The 19,374-nt window shown below is 53.6% G+C and overlaps 1 protein-coding gene and 1 long non-coding RNA gene across 2 annotated transcripts in view; both read right to left on the bottom strand.

The window, feature by feature from the left end:
• Positions 1-3,143, bottom strand: part of LOC140430029 (uncharacterized) — a 61,116-nt gene extending 57,973 nt beyond the window's left edge. Inside the window, exon 1 of the mRNA XM_072517586.1 lies at positions 3,066-3,143. Within this exon, the coding sequence (XP_072373687.1) occupies positions 3,066-3,090 (25 nt within the window). The 5' untranslated portion in view covers positions 3,091-3,143. The remainder of the gene's footprint in view (positions 1-3,065) is intronic.
• The window catches only part of LOC140430030 (uncharacterized), a 152,908-nt gene extending 148,338 nt beyond the window's left edge, over positions 1-4,570 (bottom strand). Inside the window, exon 1 of the long non-coding RNA XR_011949286.1 lies at positions 4,510-4,570. This is a non-coding gene — a long non-coding RNA (uncharacterized lncRNA). The remainder of the gene's footprint in view (positions 1-4,509) is intronic.
• Positions 4,571-19,374: the final 14,804 nt, after the last annotated feature.

Here is a 19,374-nt window from a genome sequence, read left to right on the forward strand (position 1 = left end):
TATTCACATATCAATTTTAGCTGGCCCAATCCATCCTTGGCTTTACTCCAATCAGATTTTTAGCTTTGTAGCGCATATTTGGGGAAACAGATACTCTGACTAGTGGAAAGAATCTTTCAGAGAATGTCTTTCCATGTTTTGAGGGTTTAACATCTTTGGTGTTTTCTAATTCCAGATCTGGTTGCTTCTCACCAAAATGACAAAAGGTAGGATTTTCACAGGAATGTTTACATAATGGTAATGCAGAAACAATGGTTCTTTTCATATTCATCCATTCTTATTGATTGGTTAACAAAGAAAAGATTGGCTTAAGAATGTTCGCCACAAAACAATTGTAATTTTATTCCTGAAGTTACCTTGGCCAATATTCAAGCAAGGTGAAGGAGGTGGTCAAGAACAGCAAAGGCATTAAGCAGTGGCCAGAATCTTCAATGGCATGTAATACTAGGACATTTGTCTTGTTTAACTCAGGCCTTGCAATTGAGCAATATCAACTTGACAGAATCACAGAGTTGTTACAGTACAAAAAGAGACCATTTGGCCTCTCATATCTTCGCTGACTCTCCTGGCGAGCAATGCACCTCATCTCATTCCCCACCTTCTCCCCATTAAACCTGCTCATTCCCCTTTCTCAGATAAGAATCCAATTCACTTTTGAATGCCTTGTTTGCATGTGCCTTCAATACACTCTCAGGTAGCGAATTTCAGAACCTAATGATTTGCTGTGTGGAAACGTTTTCTCTTCACATCTCCATTGCTACATTTGCTAATTATCTTAAAATCTGTGAGCTCTCATTCTTGATCCTTCCAGCAGTGGGAACAATCTTTCCCGACCTACCCCGTCCAGATCCCTCATCATTTTGAACACCTCCATCATTATCCTTTGACTCCTAAGCTTTCAAGTCTAAATGGAGACTCAAAACTGTTCATGCAGCAGCTTTTAAAATATTATAAACATCATTAGGGCGCACCTTCTTCCTAGCCAATGATATTAGAACCAAAATTTTCTGTTCTTATCTTGTCGCTATTACGCTCTACACTTCTTTCATCTGTTTTGCAATTAGTTCTCCCTAAAAGCTTTTTCATATCTGCTTGAATACTTAAGTGTTCATCTTTATTGCATCCATTTCACCCAAATGTTATTCTTTCCCACTTACAACTCATTCTTTTCAAACAACTCTTATTACAAGCCTGTTTTACTCTAAATTTATCTGAGCATCTAAAATCACAGGTTTCCACATTGAATATATTTGAGTCTTACCTTCATTCCACACCTTTGACAATTTTGGTTATTCATTTTAACCTTATATTTCTGCAAATCTGTCCTGAGTTGGCAATATCAGGTTTCCCAGTACCTTAGCTGTACATTCCTGCTCAGTGCTTTGCTTAGGTTTGAGAGCTTGCTAATAGCTGGATATTTGTTTCTATAGTAAGTCCACAAAATCCAGTCAGTGTGAATGTTATTTTGGTTCTGAGATATTGGTGAAGCTATCAGTAATTGGGGCCACATTCTATTAAGCAGCTGAGGCTTCCAGCAGCATACTACGTCTCAACAGTGACTAGCCCAGTATTCCACTTCTTTCCTAAATTCAATGAATGCCTGCACTCCGCTGATATCATGTAAGTTAATGTGGCGCATCACAAAATTTCAAAGCTGGACAATCACTGCCTAACACATCCAGAAAGAGACATCATATAATGAACTTCAAGTCATTACTTTTAAAAACTGGGCACAAACAAACTATTAAAATGTCCGATACAAATCATGTGACCTTTGGCATTTGAGCTACAAGTCTCAAGCAAATACCAAATTAAGTATGGGCATTCACAGCCATCTGGGGAATTCACATATCAATTTGTTTAAGGATGAACTAACGCAAAAGACAATTGAGTTTTACAGACCCCTGTTTCCCTGTTTCACACTTAACAAAGGGAAGATCAAAACTCAATTGATGGCAGTTGGAAGTGAATGGTCCCTATCACTGTCCCATTGTATCATGATGGTTTTTCCTACCCACACTGGACTAGGTGGGCCTTGGAGGTGTTAACGCACAATACAGGATGTGGAGTCAACATGGATGCCACCCTCTTATTTGGAAACGGACTTGGACTTGCAGAAAGTAACATGGTAAGGGAGCCATGTTGTTGTCTGCTTTTATAAATCAGCAAAGAGCTGTTTGCAGGCAAAACCACTGAAACCATTGAAACCATCAATTCAGCCAGTATGTAAAGCATATTGGAAACAACCTGCAAGGCATCAAGCCACCAAAGTATGTATCATGTTCCAGTAAAGGTTCAGCTGAGAACCAACCACCCAGAAATTTGACGATAAGAATCCTCACAACCTGCTCTGAACTCTTCACTTTACAAGACCCTGCTTCAACTTTAAAGCATTAATTTAATTTAATAAATCAGGCCTGCTACCTAGGTGACCTAAAATCATAAATAGTCTGAGCTAACAGTGATTAGTAAAGATGTATGACCTTTATCTGTACATAATCCTTGTGTATGTATGTGAGGACAAGAATGCCTTTCCGATGTTGCATTTAATTCGGGGTAGGTGTGTCCGAATAAATCACCTTCTTCATTTTTGAACTCACAAAATCTTGCGGCTAAATTATTTAATTGGGATACACACGCAAATAGGGTAAGAAAAGGCACACATCATTCTATACAAAATATAATGATCACAGGCAGTTAGAGAGCAAATACATTCCGTACATGACAATGTGCAATTGAAATATCAGTTACGATGAATTCATGAACTGGTGCACAGTTTTGCATTAGTTACAATAACAAATCATATCTCACTCATTGCTCATAGTCTCACAGCATCTAGTATGTAGCTCATGCACCAGTATTCCATTAACTCACTTCACAACAGGTTCCTGTATCTCAGAGAAGTAAGCATTTTCGATCTGCTGACAAAACCCCAAGGTTCTCACTCACACTCTCTCTCTGGTACTCTCTTGAAGCAAGGAGAATTCTTGGAATGGAATACAGCCCTGGTAAGAATCAGCATGTGGAGTCTTTTAACATGGGGAGGCAATGCACCTACCACCTACCTGGCTGACCAGGACATTTTCCCATTCTTTACAGCCTGCCGTAGATGTATTGGAAGGATTTGAAGGTTGGTCATCAACCTGTATGACCAAAATACGAACACACCATCTGTGACCATCAAGTTGCATAGAGGGTCTTGAATTCAGAGATTCTGGTTCAGAGGTAGGGCTACCATTGCACAACATGATGTCTCTTCCCAGGGCTCGAATGATAAGACAACATAAGTCTGCAAACTCCATATTGTACACTACGGATCACATCTACACTCTCTAGAGATTATCCATGAATACCAGATTACAGACTGGTTTTAAAATCTTAGTCTCCATGTCATTTCCTTTTTTGCAAAACTTCCAGTGCTTTTCTATTTAACCAATCATATGTTTCTAACATGGCTTAATGGGTAAAGGATCTGTTTATGGTTGATGGGGTTGAGTCGGCGGGGTGGGGGTGGGGGGGGGGGGTTAGTCCTGAAAGAGTGTTTATTAGGTGAATTGGGCATTCTGAATTCTCCCTCAGTGTACCCAAACAGGTGCTGGAGTGTGGTGACTCGGGGATTTTGCAGTAACTTCATTGCAGTGTTAATGTAAGCCTACTTGTAACACTACTAAAGGTTATTACATTGCTCAGGCTGGGACTACAAAGGAGTCCCAAGGAAAAGTTAATAGATGCAGGGCTTCAAGTTAAGACCATGAATTTTGGTCAGCAAGGAATTGGGGATCCTAGCGAGGAAAGGGAAGATTGTGGGGATCAGGTTTTAGAAGCCAGGGAGAAGGTACAAAGCAGGGCAGGGGTCCCATCTTGTTGGAAGGGGGGTTCATAGAATCATAACAGTTACAGTTATGGAGGCTATTCGGCCCATCGAGCCTTGGAAAGGGCACCCGAATTAAGCCCACACCTCCACCCTATCCCCATAACCCAGTAACCCCATCTAACCTTTTTTGGACACGAAGGGCAATTTAGTATAGCCAATCCACCTAACCTGCACATCTTTGGACTGTGGGAAGAACCCGGAGCACCTGGAGGAAATCCAGGCAGACACGGGGAGAAAATGCAGACTCCACACAGACAGTGACCCAAGCCGGGAATCGAATCTGGGACTCTGGAACTGTGAGGCAATTGTGCTAACCACTGTGCTACTGTATCACCCACCTGATCGGCATGAGCCACCCGCAAGGGAGGTACCCTCCTTCCTTCCTGCTGTTTAAGTAGCAGGTTTTCCATAAGGAAGGCAGGCTAGCTGACACCCTATCCACCCACCATCACATGGGGGTGGGCTGGAAGGCAGTGCACTAACCTCCCGCTTTATTTACATGCCCCTGCCCCCACCTTCAAAATAGCACAGTGATTTTCCAGCAGCTCCAACCAAAACAGTTTCTCAACCATGAATTAATGGTTGATTTCATTTTGTGCTATGGCTGATTTACACGCCATATATGATGAACTTACCATTTAATATAAGATCTTCATGAAGCCTTCTCTGTGCCAAATTTCCTGATTGTGTATTGAAATCTAGATGAAAGATGATGCAGTGCTGCCTAATCAATGAGGTGTTTGTGGTTGCTAAGGAAAATGATATCATAACAGTTAATTGTCTGCTACTGTGATGCCATGAGACAATCATAAAGAAGTAAGAAGAAACATATCAGAAATAAAAATAAATATTTTGGATTGACACCAATATACCTAAGCACCTTGTTTGCATACATGACGGTATACCTTATGTGACTGTCGACTGAGAAGCCAGGATTAATTTGTGTTTCAGGGAATAAGGTAAATATATCAGTGGCACTCCTATACTAACATCTATCGCACTGGGCAAACAGATCGAATCAACCTTTTAATGAAAAAACAGGAAAGAACCTATAAGGCAGAGATTAGGGGCAAAATTCTCCGGTATCGGCGCGATGTCCGCCGACTGGCACCCAAAACGGCGCAAATCAGTCGGGCATCGTGGGTGGCCGTGCCCCAACCTTAAGGGGCTAGGCCCACGCCGGACTAATTTCTGCCCCGCCAGCTGGCGGAAAAAGGCCTTTGGTGCCCCACCAGCTGGCACGGAAATTACATCTGCGGGCGGCGCATGCGCGGGAGCGTTAGTGGCCGCTAACGGCATTCCCGCGCATGCGCAGTGGAGGGAGTCTCTTCCGCCTCCGCCATGGTGGAGACCGTGGCGAAGGCGGAAGAAAAAGAGTGCCCCCACGGCACAGGCCCCCCCGCGGATCGGTGGGCCCCGATCGTGGGCCAGGCCACTGTGGGGGCACCCCCCAGGGCCAGATCACCCCGTGCCCCCCCCAGGATCCCGGAGCCCGCCCGCGCCGCCTTGTCCCGCCGGTAAGGTAGGTGGTTTAATCAGGCATTTTAGCGGCGGGACTTTGGCCCGTCCGGGCCGGAGAATCGCGGGGGGGGGGGGCGCGTCAACCGGCGCGGCGCGATTCCCGCCCCCGCCGAATATCCGGTGCCGGAGAATTCGGCAACCGGCGGGGGCGGGATTCACGCCAGCCCCCGGCGATTCTCCGACCCGGCGGGGGGTCGGAGAATCTCGCAAGTGATCTCATCATGGGCGAAATTCTCCGTTATCGGCGGAAAGTCCGCCGATCGGAGCAAAAAACGGCGCAAATCCGACTTGCGACACGTCGGAAAAATGGGTCTATAGTCTCCGGCCCGAAATGGGCTAGCAGCGATGTAACGGGATCCACGCTTGCGCAGTGGTTCACGCCGTGCAGCGTCATACGCGCTGCACGGCGTGACGGCTCATAAGGCCACGCTGCTCCCCCCCACCCGACCGGAACACCCGACCGCAACACCCGACTGGATGGCTGGCCGTCGCTCAGCCCCGAGGTTCGAGTCACGCGATGTGGAGGCGCTCCTGGACGCGGTGGAGCAGAGGAGGGGCGCCCTGTATCCCAGGCACGGCCGCAGAGTTGCCCCACGCCACAGCCGGCGTCTGTGGAGGGAAATGGCAGAGGCCGTCACCGCTGTGGCCCTGACACCACGGACAGGCACCCAGTGCCACAAGAAGGTGAACAACCTCGTCAGAGCAGGCAGGGTGAGCCTCCCCCATATCCCCCATATCCCCCCCTCCCCCATATCCCCCCTCCCCCATATCCCCCCTCCCCCATATCCCCCCTCCCCCATATCCCCCATATCCCCCCTCCCCCATATCCCCCCTCCCCGATATCCCCCATATCCCCCCTCCCCCATATCCCCCATATCCCCCCTCCCCATATCCCCCCTCCCCCATATCCCCCCTCCCCCATATCCCCCATATCCCCCCCTCCCCCATATCCCCCATATCCCCAAGTGAATCCAGCCCTAACCTTAACCTCGGCAATGCACGCGCAACCGATGGCGTGCATTCATATACCTGCCTAACACTGTTGCCTTTTACACAACAATAGGGAGCATGTGAGGACTGGAGGAGGGCCCGCTGATGAGAGGCCACTGACCGTACACGAGGAAAGGGCCCTGGAACTGGCTGGCGGACCTGAGGACCGGGAGGTTGCTGATGCAGTGGTCGGGGGCGTACTAGCGAGTGAGCCACCGACAGCCCGTCCCCATATCCCCCCTCCCCTATATCCCCCTCCCCCGTATCACCTGATCACTGCCTGATGTCTAACCATGCATGCTTCATTGTGTATCGCAGGACCAAACGTCCAGGCACCCAACCCCGCAGACCGCCCGCAGGATGCCCCTCGGAGACCACAGGAGACGGAGAGACCCGCACCCTCCAGCATGCGACGCCCGCAGGATGCTCCTCGGAGACCATGGGAGATGGAGAGACCCGGACCCTCCAGCATGCGACGCCCGCAGGATGCCCCTCGCACACCACGGGAGACGGAGAGACCCGGGCCCTCCAGCATGCGACGCCCGCAGGATGCCCCTCGCACACCACGGGAGACGGAGAGACCTGGAGCAACAGGGAGACGACACCCCCGTCACGTGCGGGAGCGACCACCCAGCGATGAGGGGGCAGCCACAGGCCCCCGTCACATCCGAGCCAGGACACCACTACCCAGGACACCACTACCCAGGACACCACAACCCAGGGCACCCCTACCCGGGACAGCACTACCCAGGACACCCCTACCCGGGACAGCACTACCCAGGAAGACGAAATACCGGACAGTGAGTCAGAGTGAATGGGTGGAGACGAACCCCCACCCCAAAGTGCCATGGACTCAGAGTGGGACAAAGAGCACGACACAACGCCACTGCTGTCACCAACACCCTCCACCATCGCAGAAACACTCACCACGGTTGGGCACTTTAGTGATGAGGCGTCTGGTACACTCACTGGTGCGCACAACACAGCCGTCCCGGTACAACAGGTGGAGGTAGGAGCAGCAGAGGGACCGGGCGGTCGGAGGGCAGCCCAGCCCAAGCGAAAATCTGCCGCCCAGATGGATCCCGGGCTCCTGCAGTTACCACACCCACACATAGATCCGATGCAACCACCGACCCGGAGATGAGCGAAGAGGGTGACGGGCGGCTTGCGGCGGCTGCGGTCGCAGGTGGAGGAGTCCACCCGCGTCCAGGAGCTGGGAGTGGCGCCGGTCATGCGTGCCACCCAGGCTGACACCGCACGGGTGGCGTCCGCGGTGGAGGCAATGGGTGCGACGGTGTCAGACATGGGGAACGGTTTGCGAGGCCTGGGGCCTTCAGTGCAGGCGGCGTCTGTGGCCCAGGAAATGGCTGCCCTCTCACAGGAGGCCATGAGCCAGTGCCAGCGCCAGATGGCAGAGGCGCTCAACGCCATAGCCCAGTCTCTGCAGGCCATGGCCCAGTCTCAGCAGGCCATGGCCCAGTCTCTGCAAGCCATCGCTGAGGGCATCGGCGCCAGTGGCCATGTGCGAGCCGGCGTCGCACTGTCACAGACAGGGTTTGCCAACACCCTGGGCTCCATGGCTGCAAACCTGCAGACCCCTGTCGATACCAGCACGGGCCTCCAGGACTGGCAGCGCCAGATGTCGGGGGGGCGTCGGATGGCCAGTCCGTTCGCATCCCCCACCCATGTAGAGGCCTGGGGGCCATCGAGCACCCCGAGGGAGGAGGAGGTGGAGTGGTCCGTCTCGGCTCCCTCTGTAGGGGAGGTCCTGGTACACCGCGACACCTCGGACTCCCCCCCTTCCGTCCCAGGTGCATCGGGTGGGCAACGGGCAGGACAGGCTGGCAGCTCGCCATCCCCGTCGCCTGGGCCGCAGCCTGGCCCATCTAGGCCAGGACGCCCCAGGAAACGGCCACCAAAGGGATCCAGTGTCAGAGGGCAGGAATCACAGGAGTCCACCTCCAGTTCTGCTGTACCGTCTGGGGAACCATGTAGACGTAGTCAAAGGGCCCGTAAGGCCAAACAATTAGACACTGAGTAAGTTGGCACGGGTGCAGGGCACAGATGAGTTTTAGGGGCTAGGGCATGTGCATGAACTCCTTTGGTTATTAAAGTCAATGTTACACCAACAGAAGCTGCCTTTGTGCTCTGTCCAAACTGTGCGGGGGTGTCATGTACGTTGAGCGCAAGTGTGTGTGTGTGAGGGGTGGTCTTACCTCAGCCCCAGGTGAGTCTGCCCCCTTCCCCCTGGGCCGCCATCAACATCCCCCGGGCAGAGGACGGGACCGTGCGCTGCAGTGTCACAGCCGCATGCAGGGATGGTCCGGGTGGATGGTGGTACTGTGGCCATGGGTCAGACATAGTCCAACGATGTAGAGCCAGGAGCTCATCGTAGGGCGGGTTGTCATCATCCTCCATGGCCTGCGATAGACACGCGTCCACCGGCAACTGTGTGAGCCCGGCCCGTTGTGCCGCAGGTGGATCGGCAATGGGGGGGGGGCGGCGGTGTGCATGCGGGTGGGGTGGGTGGGGTTGGGGAGGGGGGTGAGGGTGCTGGGTGGGTGGATGGGTGGGGGGTGTGGGTGGTCGGCTGTTGCCATGGTGTGCGGTCTGTGGCCATACTACCCGATTCCCACGCCCATCTAGTCAGTGAAGCGGGCGTCTATCAGTCTGTCCCGTGCCCGCTGGGCCAGCCGGTAACGGTGGACAGCCACCCGCCTGTGTCTACCCCATCTGCCCTGACCATTGCCCCCATCCTCCTCATTTGGGGAGGACTAGGCCTCTTCCTGCTGCTCCTCCACTCCACCCTCCTCTGCCTGCGGCACATCGCCCCTCTGCTGGGCTATGTTGTGCAGGACGCAGCCCACCACAATTATGCGGCCGACCCTATCTGACCGATACTGGAGGGCGCCCCCAGAGAGGTCCAGGCACCTGAAACGCATCTTCAGCACGCCAAAGCACCTCTCGATCACTCCCCTTGTCGCTACATGGGCATCATTGTAGCGGTTCTCCGCCTCATTGCGTGGCCTCCGTATAGGCGTCATCAGCCACGATCGCAATGGGTAGCCCCTGTCGTCCAGCAACCAGCCCCTCAGCCGGGGATGGCGTCCCTCGTACATGCCGGGGATGGATGACCGCGACAACACGAATGAGTCGTGTACACTGCCTGGGTGACGGGCGCAGACGTGCAGGATCATCATGCGGTGGTCGCAGACCACCTGTACGTTCATCGAATAGGTCCCCTTCCTATTAGTGAACACGGCCCTGTTATCTGCAGGTGGCCGCACAGCGACGTGCATCCCATCGATCGCGCCCTGGACCATGGGGAACCCGGCAACGGCAGAGAAGCCCACGGCCCGGGCATCTTGGCTGGCCCGGTCCACGGGGAAGCGGATGTAGCGGAGCGCCATGGCATATAGGGCATCTGTCACTGCCCGGATGCACCGATGCACCGATGTCTGCGATATGCCGGACAGGTCCCCACTCGGTGCCTGGAATGACCCCGTTGCATAAAAGTTCAGGGCCACCGTAACCTTGACGGACACGGGGAGAGGGTGTCCCCCGCCAGTGCCACGCGGTGACAGGTGTGCCAGCAGGTGGCAGATGTGTGCCATGGCTTCCCGGCTCATCCGGAGTCTCCTCCTGCATTCCCGGTCCGTGAGGTCCTGGTATGACTGCCGGGGCCGGTACACACGGGGCGCCCTCGGGTGCCTCCGTTGCCTTGGGGCCGCGACGTCCTCCTCCCCCTCCTCGTCCTGTCGGTCAGGTGTCGGCCTGCGCCGCCTCTCTGGCACGCTCCTCCTCCTCCTCCTCCTCATCCAGGGCAACATAGACATGAGCGGCTGCCACCATGGCGGCCAACATCGCTGGATGATCTGAAAACATGACGGCCTGGTGGGGGGGAGGGGAACGACGACATGTCATCATTGCCCATATCCCCTCCTCCCCCCAGCCAGGTGGCATGGACCGCATGGGTCCAACCGTTGGAGGCTGGCATCTGGCCAGGTGGACCAACTCACTTGCCCTCCCATCCCCCTTCTCGGCACGGACCCCCCCCCCAACCTCCACCCCGGCACGGACCCCCTCCCCAACCCCCAACCTCCACCCGGCACGGCACGGACCCCCCCCAACCTCCACCCCAGCACAGACCCCCCCCCAACCTCCACCCCAGCACGGACCCCCCCCCCAACCTCCACCCCAGCACGGACCCCCCCAACCTCCACCCCGGCACGGACCCCCCACAAACTCCACCCCAGCACGGACCCCCCCCAACCTCCACCCCAGCACGGACCCCCCCCCCCCAACCTCCACCCCGGCACGGCACGGAACCCCCCCCAACCTCCACCCCAGCACGGACCCCCTCCCCAACCTCCACCCCGGCACGGCACGGATCCTCCCTACCTCCACCCCAGCACGGACCCCCCCACAACCTCCACCCCGGCACGGCACGGACCCCCCCCCCCAACCTCCACCTCAGCACGGACCCCCCCAACCTCCACCCCGGCACGGACCCCCCCCCCCCAACCTCCACCCCAGCACGGACCCCCCCAACCTCCACCCCGGCACGGCACGGACCCCCCCCAACCTCCACCCCAGCACAGACCCCCCCCCCCAACCTCCACCCCAGCACGGACCCCCCCCCAACCTCCACCCCAGCACGGACCCCCCCCAACCTCCACCCCGCCACGGACCCCCCACAAACTCCACCCCAGCACGGACCCCCCCCCCACCTCCACCCCAGCACGGACCCCCCCCCCCCAACCTCCACCCCGGCACGGCACGGAACCCCCCCAACCTCCACCCCAGCACGGACCCCCTCCCCAACCTCCACCCCGGCACGGCACGGACCCCCCCTACCTCCACCCCAGCACGGACCACCCCACAACCTCCACCCCGGCACGGCACGGACCCCCCCCCCAACCTCCACCCCAGCACGGACCCCCTCAACCTCCACCCCGGCACGGACCCCCCCCCAACCTCCACCCCAGCACGGACCCCCCCAACCTCCACCCCGGCATGGCACGGACCCCCCCCAACCTCCACCCCAGCACGGACCCCCCCCCCAACCTCCACCCCAGCACGGGCCCCCCCCCAACCCCCAACCTCCACCCCGGCACGGACCCCCCCCGTCCAACCTACACCCCGGCACGGACCCCCTCCCGGCACTTCCCCGGAGCCCAGCCTACTCTAACCACCCCCCACCCCGCCGCACACACACACATACACAACCCGAGACACACCTCTCCTCACGCAATCAGACTGCGGCCACGCCACTGCCTGCCCAGAGCCAACCCCCCAGGCCGTCACTCACCTCCACGCTGGTCGGCGTGAGCCTGGAGCACCGGGTCACGCCGATGAAAAGGAGGTTTGATTCACGTCGACGTGAACGGTCATCACGTCGACGGGACTTCGGCACATCCGGAAGGGAGAATATCGGCAGGCCGAAAATCGGCTGCCTTGCGCAGACCCATGACATTCTCCGCGGCAGCGGCGCCATTAACGCCCCGCCGACTTTTCTCTATTCGGAGACTTCGGCGGGGGCGGGGGCGGGATTCACGGCGGCCAACGGCCATTCTCCGACCCTCTGGGGGGGGCGGAGAATGACGCCCCAGGTTCTGAAATTATGTCATGTGATGTTAACATATGAGTGCTTAAAATATTCATCTGAATCCCGATCTTCACTTGTTTACGGGGCTTTAATTTACTTACAGCTGGCCATTGGTATTTGGGTGCTCCTCAACCGAAGGTTTGAGACAAACCTGTAGATCAGTGAGCAATGCACTCAACTGTTTTAGTAGTATATCACTTATTTGTATGAAATGGAGCTCCATGTCAATTGAGGGGCGGCATGGTCGCACAGTGGTTAGCACTGTTGCTTCACAGTGCCAGGATCCCAGGTTCGATTCCCGGCTTGGGTCACTGTCTGTGTGGTGTCTGCATGTTCTCCTCGTGTCTGTGTGAGTTTCCACCGGGTGTTCCGGTTTCCTCCCAAAAGCCCTGAAAGATGTGCTTGTCAGGTAGTTTAGACATTCTGAATTCTCCCTCCTTGTATGCGAACAGGCACCGGAGTGTGGTAACTAGGGGATTTTCACAGTAACTTCATTGTGGTGTTAATGTTAGCCTACTTGTGACACTAATAAGATTATTATAAAGATTATTATTATTGTAGTATCCCATCTCAAAATTTTAGTTATAAATAGATAAAGGGCACAATTTAATGGAAATGAAAGAGAGTCCTGTGTCAAGTGCGTTTAGCTGATAGTGTCAAGAATGATCCATCTATACGGCAGCATGGTGGTGCAGTGGTTAGCACTGCTGCCTCACGGTGCCGAGGTCACAGGTTCGATCCCGGCTCTGGGTCACTGTCCTTGTGGCGTTTGCACATTTTCCCCATGTTTACATGGGTTTCGCCCCCACAACCCAAAGATGTGCGGGGTAGGTGGATTGGCCACGCTAAATTGTCCCTTAATTGGAAAAAATGAATTGGGTACTCTAAATTTTACAAAAAATAAGAAGAATGACCCATCTATTAAACGGGACTCTGCTTCATTTCTGGACCATGGCAAGAAATGCCCGCCAAGGCGACACTTAGTCCCGTTTCCTGCACTAACAAGCACCGCTCACCAGTGCAGGAATAGATCAGGGCGCTATTTTTAAATGGCGCCCCAATCTTTAGACCCCAACGTGGCCTCCGGACCCCCCCATATCACCCTAACTCACCAATAAGGGGGTCATCGAGTCACCCTGCATCCCACCTCGTAAGGGTAGGGCACCCCGGACCCAATCCCTGGCATGGATATATTGCCACCTGGGCACTTTGGCACTGCCAACCTGATATCCTAACAGTGCCCTGCCAGCCTGGCAGAGTCACCTGGGCATTCCGGCAGTACAAGGGTGGCGCCGAGGTGACACTGCCAGGTTGCCAGGTTGCCAGGCTGGCAGTGCCATGGCACCCAGGTGGCAACAGGGATGCCAGGGTATCACCCTGCCCAGAGCTCAACCACACAGAACTTTTGTGGAAACCTGTGTTAAACGTCACCCACTCAGGGTCTCCGAGGCGAGACCGTTAGGTCCCAGGCACTGGGTAGATCCGGTGTAGGCATATTCAAGTGAGAATAACTGCTCACTGGAATATGCAAATCTGGGTCCCAGCCTCAATGGACAGGATCCAGATCGCGATGCCATGCAAGATCTCGTTAGATCTCACGAGGCGTGACAAGGCTGGTAAATCTCATGAGAGACCTCTCACGAGATTTACCGGCTTCGTCGCATCCCGGTTTGGGCGCGGTGAGGCCGATAGATTGCATCCAAACTGTAAGCCATGCGCACTCCATTCATTTGTACCAGGTCAGAGCAGCCGAACCACTAGTGGTTGCTCCATAAGCCTGCAAAAGAGGGGAAGTCGAGCCAAAAATCCATACTAAATTTCTGTGCACTTCAAATAAACAAAATCTAAAGAAAGGAAAGAACCCTCTGGGTTTACAAAGTACCATGGCTTTACTGATTAAATTTGAAGTCAAGGGCAGAATTTAATGGGTGGTGGCGTGTCCCACTCTGCCACTCAAAGAGCGGGCAGGGGCACATTCTCACTGATCACAGCCATTTGGTGGGACTTATGCTCCTCACCGGGGAGGAAGTGCTATCTCAGAGGACTTCCAGCCAATCCGTGTAACTGAAGTTCCTCATGCCTGGAACCATTCTTGTGAACCTTTTCTGCACCCTTTCTGATTTCTCCACATCCTTCCTAAAGTTCAGTGCCCATAAGTGGACACAATACTCCAGATGAAGCCAAACCAGTATTACATGCAGGCTTAGCAGATCTTCCTTGCTTTACTACTCCATACCCATATTATGCTTTTTAACCTTATTAAATGCTTTCTCAACCTCTTCCACCACCAATCTCAGTGCCAGAGGCCAGGATGGAGTTAAGTGGGATGGGGGGGAGTGTTGTTACAGTAGGGATGGGAGGGGAGACCCCATGTGGGAGTGGGGTGAAGTAGAGGGGAGGTCCGAGTGGAGAGGCCAGGGAGCGAAGGAGAATTTGGGGATCGTGATTTAATCATACTCTTTGCCGCCAAATGGTTGTGGCCATTTATGTACATCTCAATTGGGGTGAGAATGGACAGGCTGCCTCACCCGCCTCCTATAAAATTACTAACAGGTTGGGGGAGGGAGCAAGGTGGAATAGCAGGAAGGCCACTCAGGAATCTTGTTGGCAACTCCTACCCCCCCACCGCAAACTCCACCTAATGCCCACCTACAAACTCACAAGTTCTGACCATAGTATTTAATATTCATTCCTGAAAGTAAATTCTAACATACAGTTGAAGGCAACTAAAAGAACAGACAGGATGAAATAACATAAAGCAAAGTACCAGAACAAGGTATCAAGGGATAAGGGGCTAGTTTAGCACAGTGGGCTAAACAGCTGGCTTGTAATGCAGAACAAGGCCAGCAGCGCGGGTTCAATTCCTGTACCAGCCTCCCCGAACAGGTGCCGGAATGTGGCGATTGGGGGCTTTTCACAGTAACTTTGTTGAAGCCTGCTTGTGACAATAAGCTATTATTATTAAGTAAACCAAATGAATAAAATAACAACAAGCCATACAAAAGACTTGAGTGAGAGGAAAAACAAAAAAAACAACAGCACGAATAGAAATAAAAATCAATTAGTTTTTAGAGTGTGGAACAGATCCATAGCGCCGGATTTATGGTGGTAAGATGAAAATCTACCCCAATTGACACAATTAGGTAAACTTTTCAAATAAACCCAACATTCGTAACAGGTGGTGTGGTGCTGCCCTGTTCTGCTTGTTGCCCACCAGATGCACCAGGGATAGGAGGAGAGGGGGGTGGGGAGTCCGAGGTGCTGCAGTGTTCTGGCACCTCCCCTGCAAGAGTCACTGGCACCGGCCCCATCACCTCGTTCCCCCTCGGGGTGCCCAATGGGCCCCGGCTACTCCATGTGATGCGGTGCAAACAGAGCTATCCTTTGATGCTCCCTGCCAACTGGTCCTGCCAGTCCTGGAGGTCCGCTCTGGTCTGGACCAATGTCTGTGTGCTGGCAGCCTTGGAGCACAGGGACTGGACCATCTCCTTTTGGGACTGCGCTACATCACCCATTGTCTGTGCCACCACCTTCTCGGTTTGTGTCACATCAGCCAGTGACTGCACCACCTCTCTCTGGGACTGGGCCACCTCCCTCTGTGTCTGTGTCACATCGGCCAGTAACTGGGCAATGCAGCCGACGTTCCCAGCCGTGGCCTGCTGTGATTGGGCCACGTTCAGGAGCACCGCTGCAATTTCCAGCTGGCTCTTGCGCGACTGCCTGTGAGATGGCAACCCCGTCCTGGGCCTCCACCAGCACCTGCACAGAATGCACTGGGCCGTAGACATGCTGATCCATAGCCAAAACCGTCATCCTTAATGCCTCCACTGTGGGCTCCACCCATGTGGTGTTAGCCTGAGCGGCACACATGGTTGGCCCCACCTCCTGCTCCTGCACGCAGTTGGTGCTGGATGCGCCCGAAAACCTCTCATGTAGACCCTGGCTCTGTGACTGCATCTCCACAATCGATGGGACTGTCCGTTCCAGGAGCCCAAAACTAGTCTGGACGGCAGCTAGATCCTGGGGTCGGCCCGCCCTCCAACCATCTGCCCTCTCGGGAGTTCCTACCTCCACCTGCTGTAGGATCGGAACAGCTGGGTGGTGCGCACCAGATAGTGTCCCAGGAGCCTCTTCACTAAAGTGTCCAACTGAGGTGAGTGTCTCTGGGAGGGTGTCGGAGGCAGCTGTGACAGGAAGTCAGTGTCATCCTCAGAGTCGAACTCAGGGGTGCCCTGCATCTCGGGTGGAGGACTGGTGTCCGAACTGTTCTCAGCGTTGGTGCTCGGTGTTGTGTTATGTTATTGCGAGTAACATAAGCTGCCACTTGATGTAGGCTCTGCTGAAAGATGCTCCAGACTCAGAGATAGGTTTAACGTATTTATTGAACGATTAACAATTCTCTTAAATGAGTTCAACACTCTGCAAATCTGCCTCTCTAGTAACTCAGTCTATTTCACTAACTATACATGCTTGCTCTTGACCACGTGCTAGGGTGTGATGTTGCTGTTAATCAACCCTGTCCTACTCTCTAGGTCTCTGACGGTGGAAGAGGCAGAGCCTGTGTGCCTTGTCCTTTTTATATGGGTCGTGTAGTGCCCCCTTGTGGTAATGCCACCTCTGGGTGTCCTGATTACCCATTGGTTGTGTCCTGTTCTAATGACCCATTGGTTGCGTGTCTGCATGTCATGACATCTCTGGTGCTCCCTCTAGTGATTACTTAGTTGTAGTGTATTTACATTAACCCCTTGTGTATATACAGTGATGCATATCACTACACTAGGCTCTTGGAGGGGCTTTGACTGTGGCACTGGCTTGGGTCAGTGGACACCAGATGGGCCCACCCACTCCAGCAGGTCTTGCAAGACACAAGACAAGATACGGGCCGGGGGGAGTATGGGGGTGGGTGTGAGGGTGGTGTGGGATGAGGTTGGGGGTAGTGAGGGTGGGGGTGAGGGTGAGGGTGGTGTAGGGTGGTGTGGGGAGAAGTGGAGGGGCGTCCTGGTGGAGAGGCCAGGGAAAGAAGGTGGTGGTGTTGGTGAGGGTGGTAGAGGGGTGAGGGTGGTATTGGGGGAGGGGGTTGACACACGTATCATGGGGAACTACAACTCAACAGGGCTTCACTTCCTCGCCGGGAGCTGAGCTCCACCTCGGCGACCTGCGTTTCCTCTGAGTAGCTGACCACATCCAGGGCCCTCTGTTTTGCCATGGTGAGGGGCCACAAGTCTGGCGGACCCACTCCAGTCCTTTCCCATTCCCGGCGGTTGTGGCCGGCCTTCTCCTGGGGCGGGGGCAAACAGAAAAGGACAGTGTTAGACAGTCTGATGCATGCAGCCCAGGGGCTGGGTAGCTGGTGGCCTCAGTGGCCAGGACACCCAAGACGTGATGCAGGGTGGGGGTTCTGCCACCCTCCAGATTGGGGGAGGGGGGGGGTGGGATCGTGTTATGGGGTTAGTGCCAGATGCACAGTTCTGCCTGGCCGCCTTGAGGAGGTTGTGCAGTTCTTTACGGCACTGCTGACTGGTCCGGACGGTGTTGCCCACGGCACTCACTGCCTCTGTCACTTGCGCCCAGCCATAGCGAATCTCGGCAGCCTTCTTCCCAGGCCAGGGTACAGGGTCATCTACTTCTCCTCCACTGCTTCCAGGAGGGTCTCCAGCTCGGCATCCTTGAACCTTGGTGCCGCTCTCCTCACTGCCATCTTGTTGGCTGGGATGGTGTATGTGGAGAATGACGTATGTATATGCGGCTGCAGCTCGTCAGCCTCCTGAGTGTCAGTCACAAACCCGGTGAATCCGGCACCATTTCTCATTGGACTCGATTGTATTTCATGTGACGCTAGTGCTGGCCCCTTAACAGTAGCTAAATCGGTCCAGATGTGGCGCCAGTTTTGCTGTCGTGGAACTCCACGAATCCTGCGCGGTGTCAACACTTAATCTCAGAAACGGAGAATCCCACCCCATGTAATTTTTAATATAAATTTAGAGTACCCAATTATTTTTTTTTCCAATTAAGAGGCAGTTTAATGTGGCCAATCCACCTATCTTGCACATCTTTGGGTTGTGGGGGTGAAACCCATGCAGACACAGGGAGAATGTGCAAACTCCACATGGACAGTGACCCAGGGCCGGGATCCGAACTTGGGTCCCACCCCATGTATTGACAATGGAAAGATTTCACCTAGTGATGTGTGAACTGTAGCAGAGATGCAGGAACCACCAGATGTCAAGGCAGTTTACCAAGTTGATGGATTTGTGAGCTACCTACCCAACTTCTTGCCCAATTTGTGATCAGAATGTAAACCTCTGTGCAAGCTCACTGCTCAGGGTGTTTCAGAGGTATTGGGGCATGGAACAAGAAGCAGCTTTCACATGCATCAATCAGCGAGTGACGATGATGCAAGTGCTCAGGTACTGTGACGTCCATAGCAAAGTTACCATGCAGTATGATGCCAGAGAACTGGGATTTGGAGCAACACTCATGCAGTAAGAACAATGAGTTACTTCTGCACCCAGAACATTAACGTGAACTGCATGATGTTACGTACAGATCGAGAAATAGTGCATAGTTGTTGTTTTTTCTTGTGAGTATTTTAATCAGAATCTGTCTGAGAGAGAGAAAATGATGGCAGTGTCTGATCACAAGGCACTTCAAAGCATCTGTTTCAAACTGCTTCTATCTTCTCCGGAGCACCTGCAAAAGATGTTACTTCAGTTGCAGTTATATCACCTGGAAGTGAAGTATCAGCCAGGGAAGCAGATGTACATCCCTGACGTGTTGTTGAGAGTCGCACTCCCTTTGAAGAAACCTGATGATGCTAGCACAGTGAAATCTTCCAGATTTCAACAACAGAGACAGTGAATCGGGCAACAAGCATCTTGCTCAGATCAAGCTAACTACGTAATGAGATGAAACTCTTCAAGTTCTACAGATGTACTGATGAAAGAATGGCCTGAAACCATCAAGCACACAACTGTAGCTGTAAGAAAATATTGGCCACACAGAGAGGAAAACGTATAAGATGGCATCTTATACAAAGGGACCAGGGATGCTGTCACGCATCCATGCAAGTCATCATGGAATCAAGTATAGTCCAATGAACTCTACCGTCCAAACATGAGCAGTGAGATTAAGAGTCTCATCAGTCAAGTGCACTGAATGTAATGAACATCAAGTTAAGCAAGCTAAAGTGCCGCTCATGATTCATGATATCATAAACAGACCATGTTGGCTTAGACCTCTTCACTCTTACTGGAACTGATTATCACATCACAGTTAGATCAACTGACATCGACAACTAACAGCGAGATTGTAGAATGTCCGAAAACACACTTCAGTTGGCATGTCATTTCTGACATTGTGATGAGTGACAGTGGCCTTCAAT

Source organism: Scyliorhinus torazame, chromosome 9 (genome assembly GCF_047496885.1).
Source record: "Scyliorhinus torazame isolate Kashiwa2021f chromosome 9, sScyTor2.1, whole genome shotgun sequence".
Classification (NCBI taxonomy): Eukaryota; Metazoa; Chordata; class Chondrichthyes; order Carcharhiniformes; family Scyliorhinidae; genus Scyliorhinus; species Scyliorhinus torazame.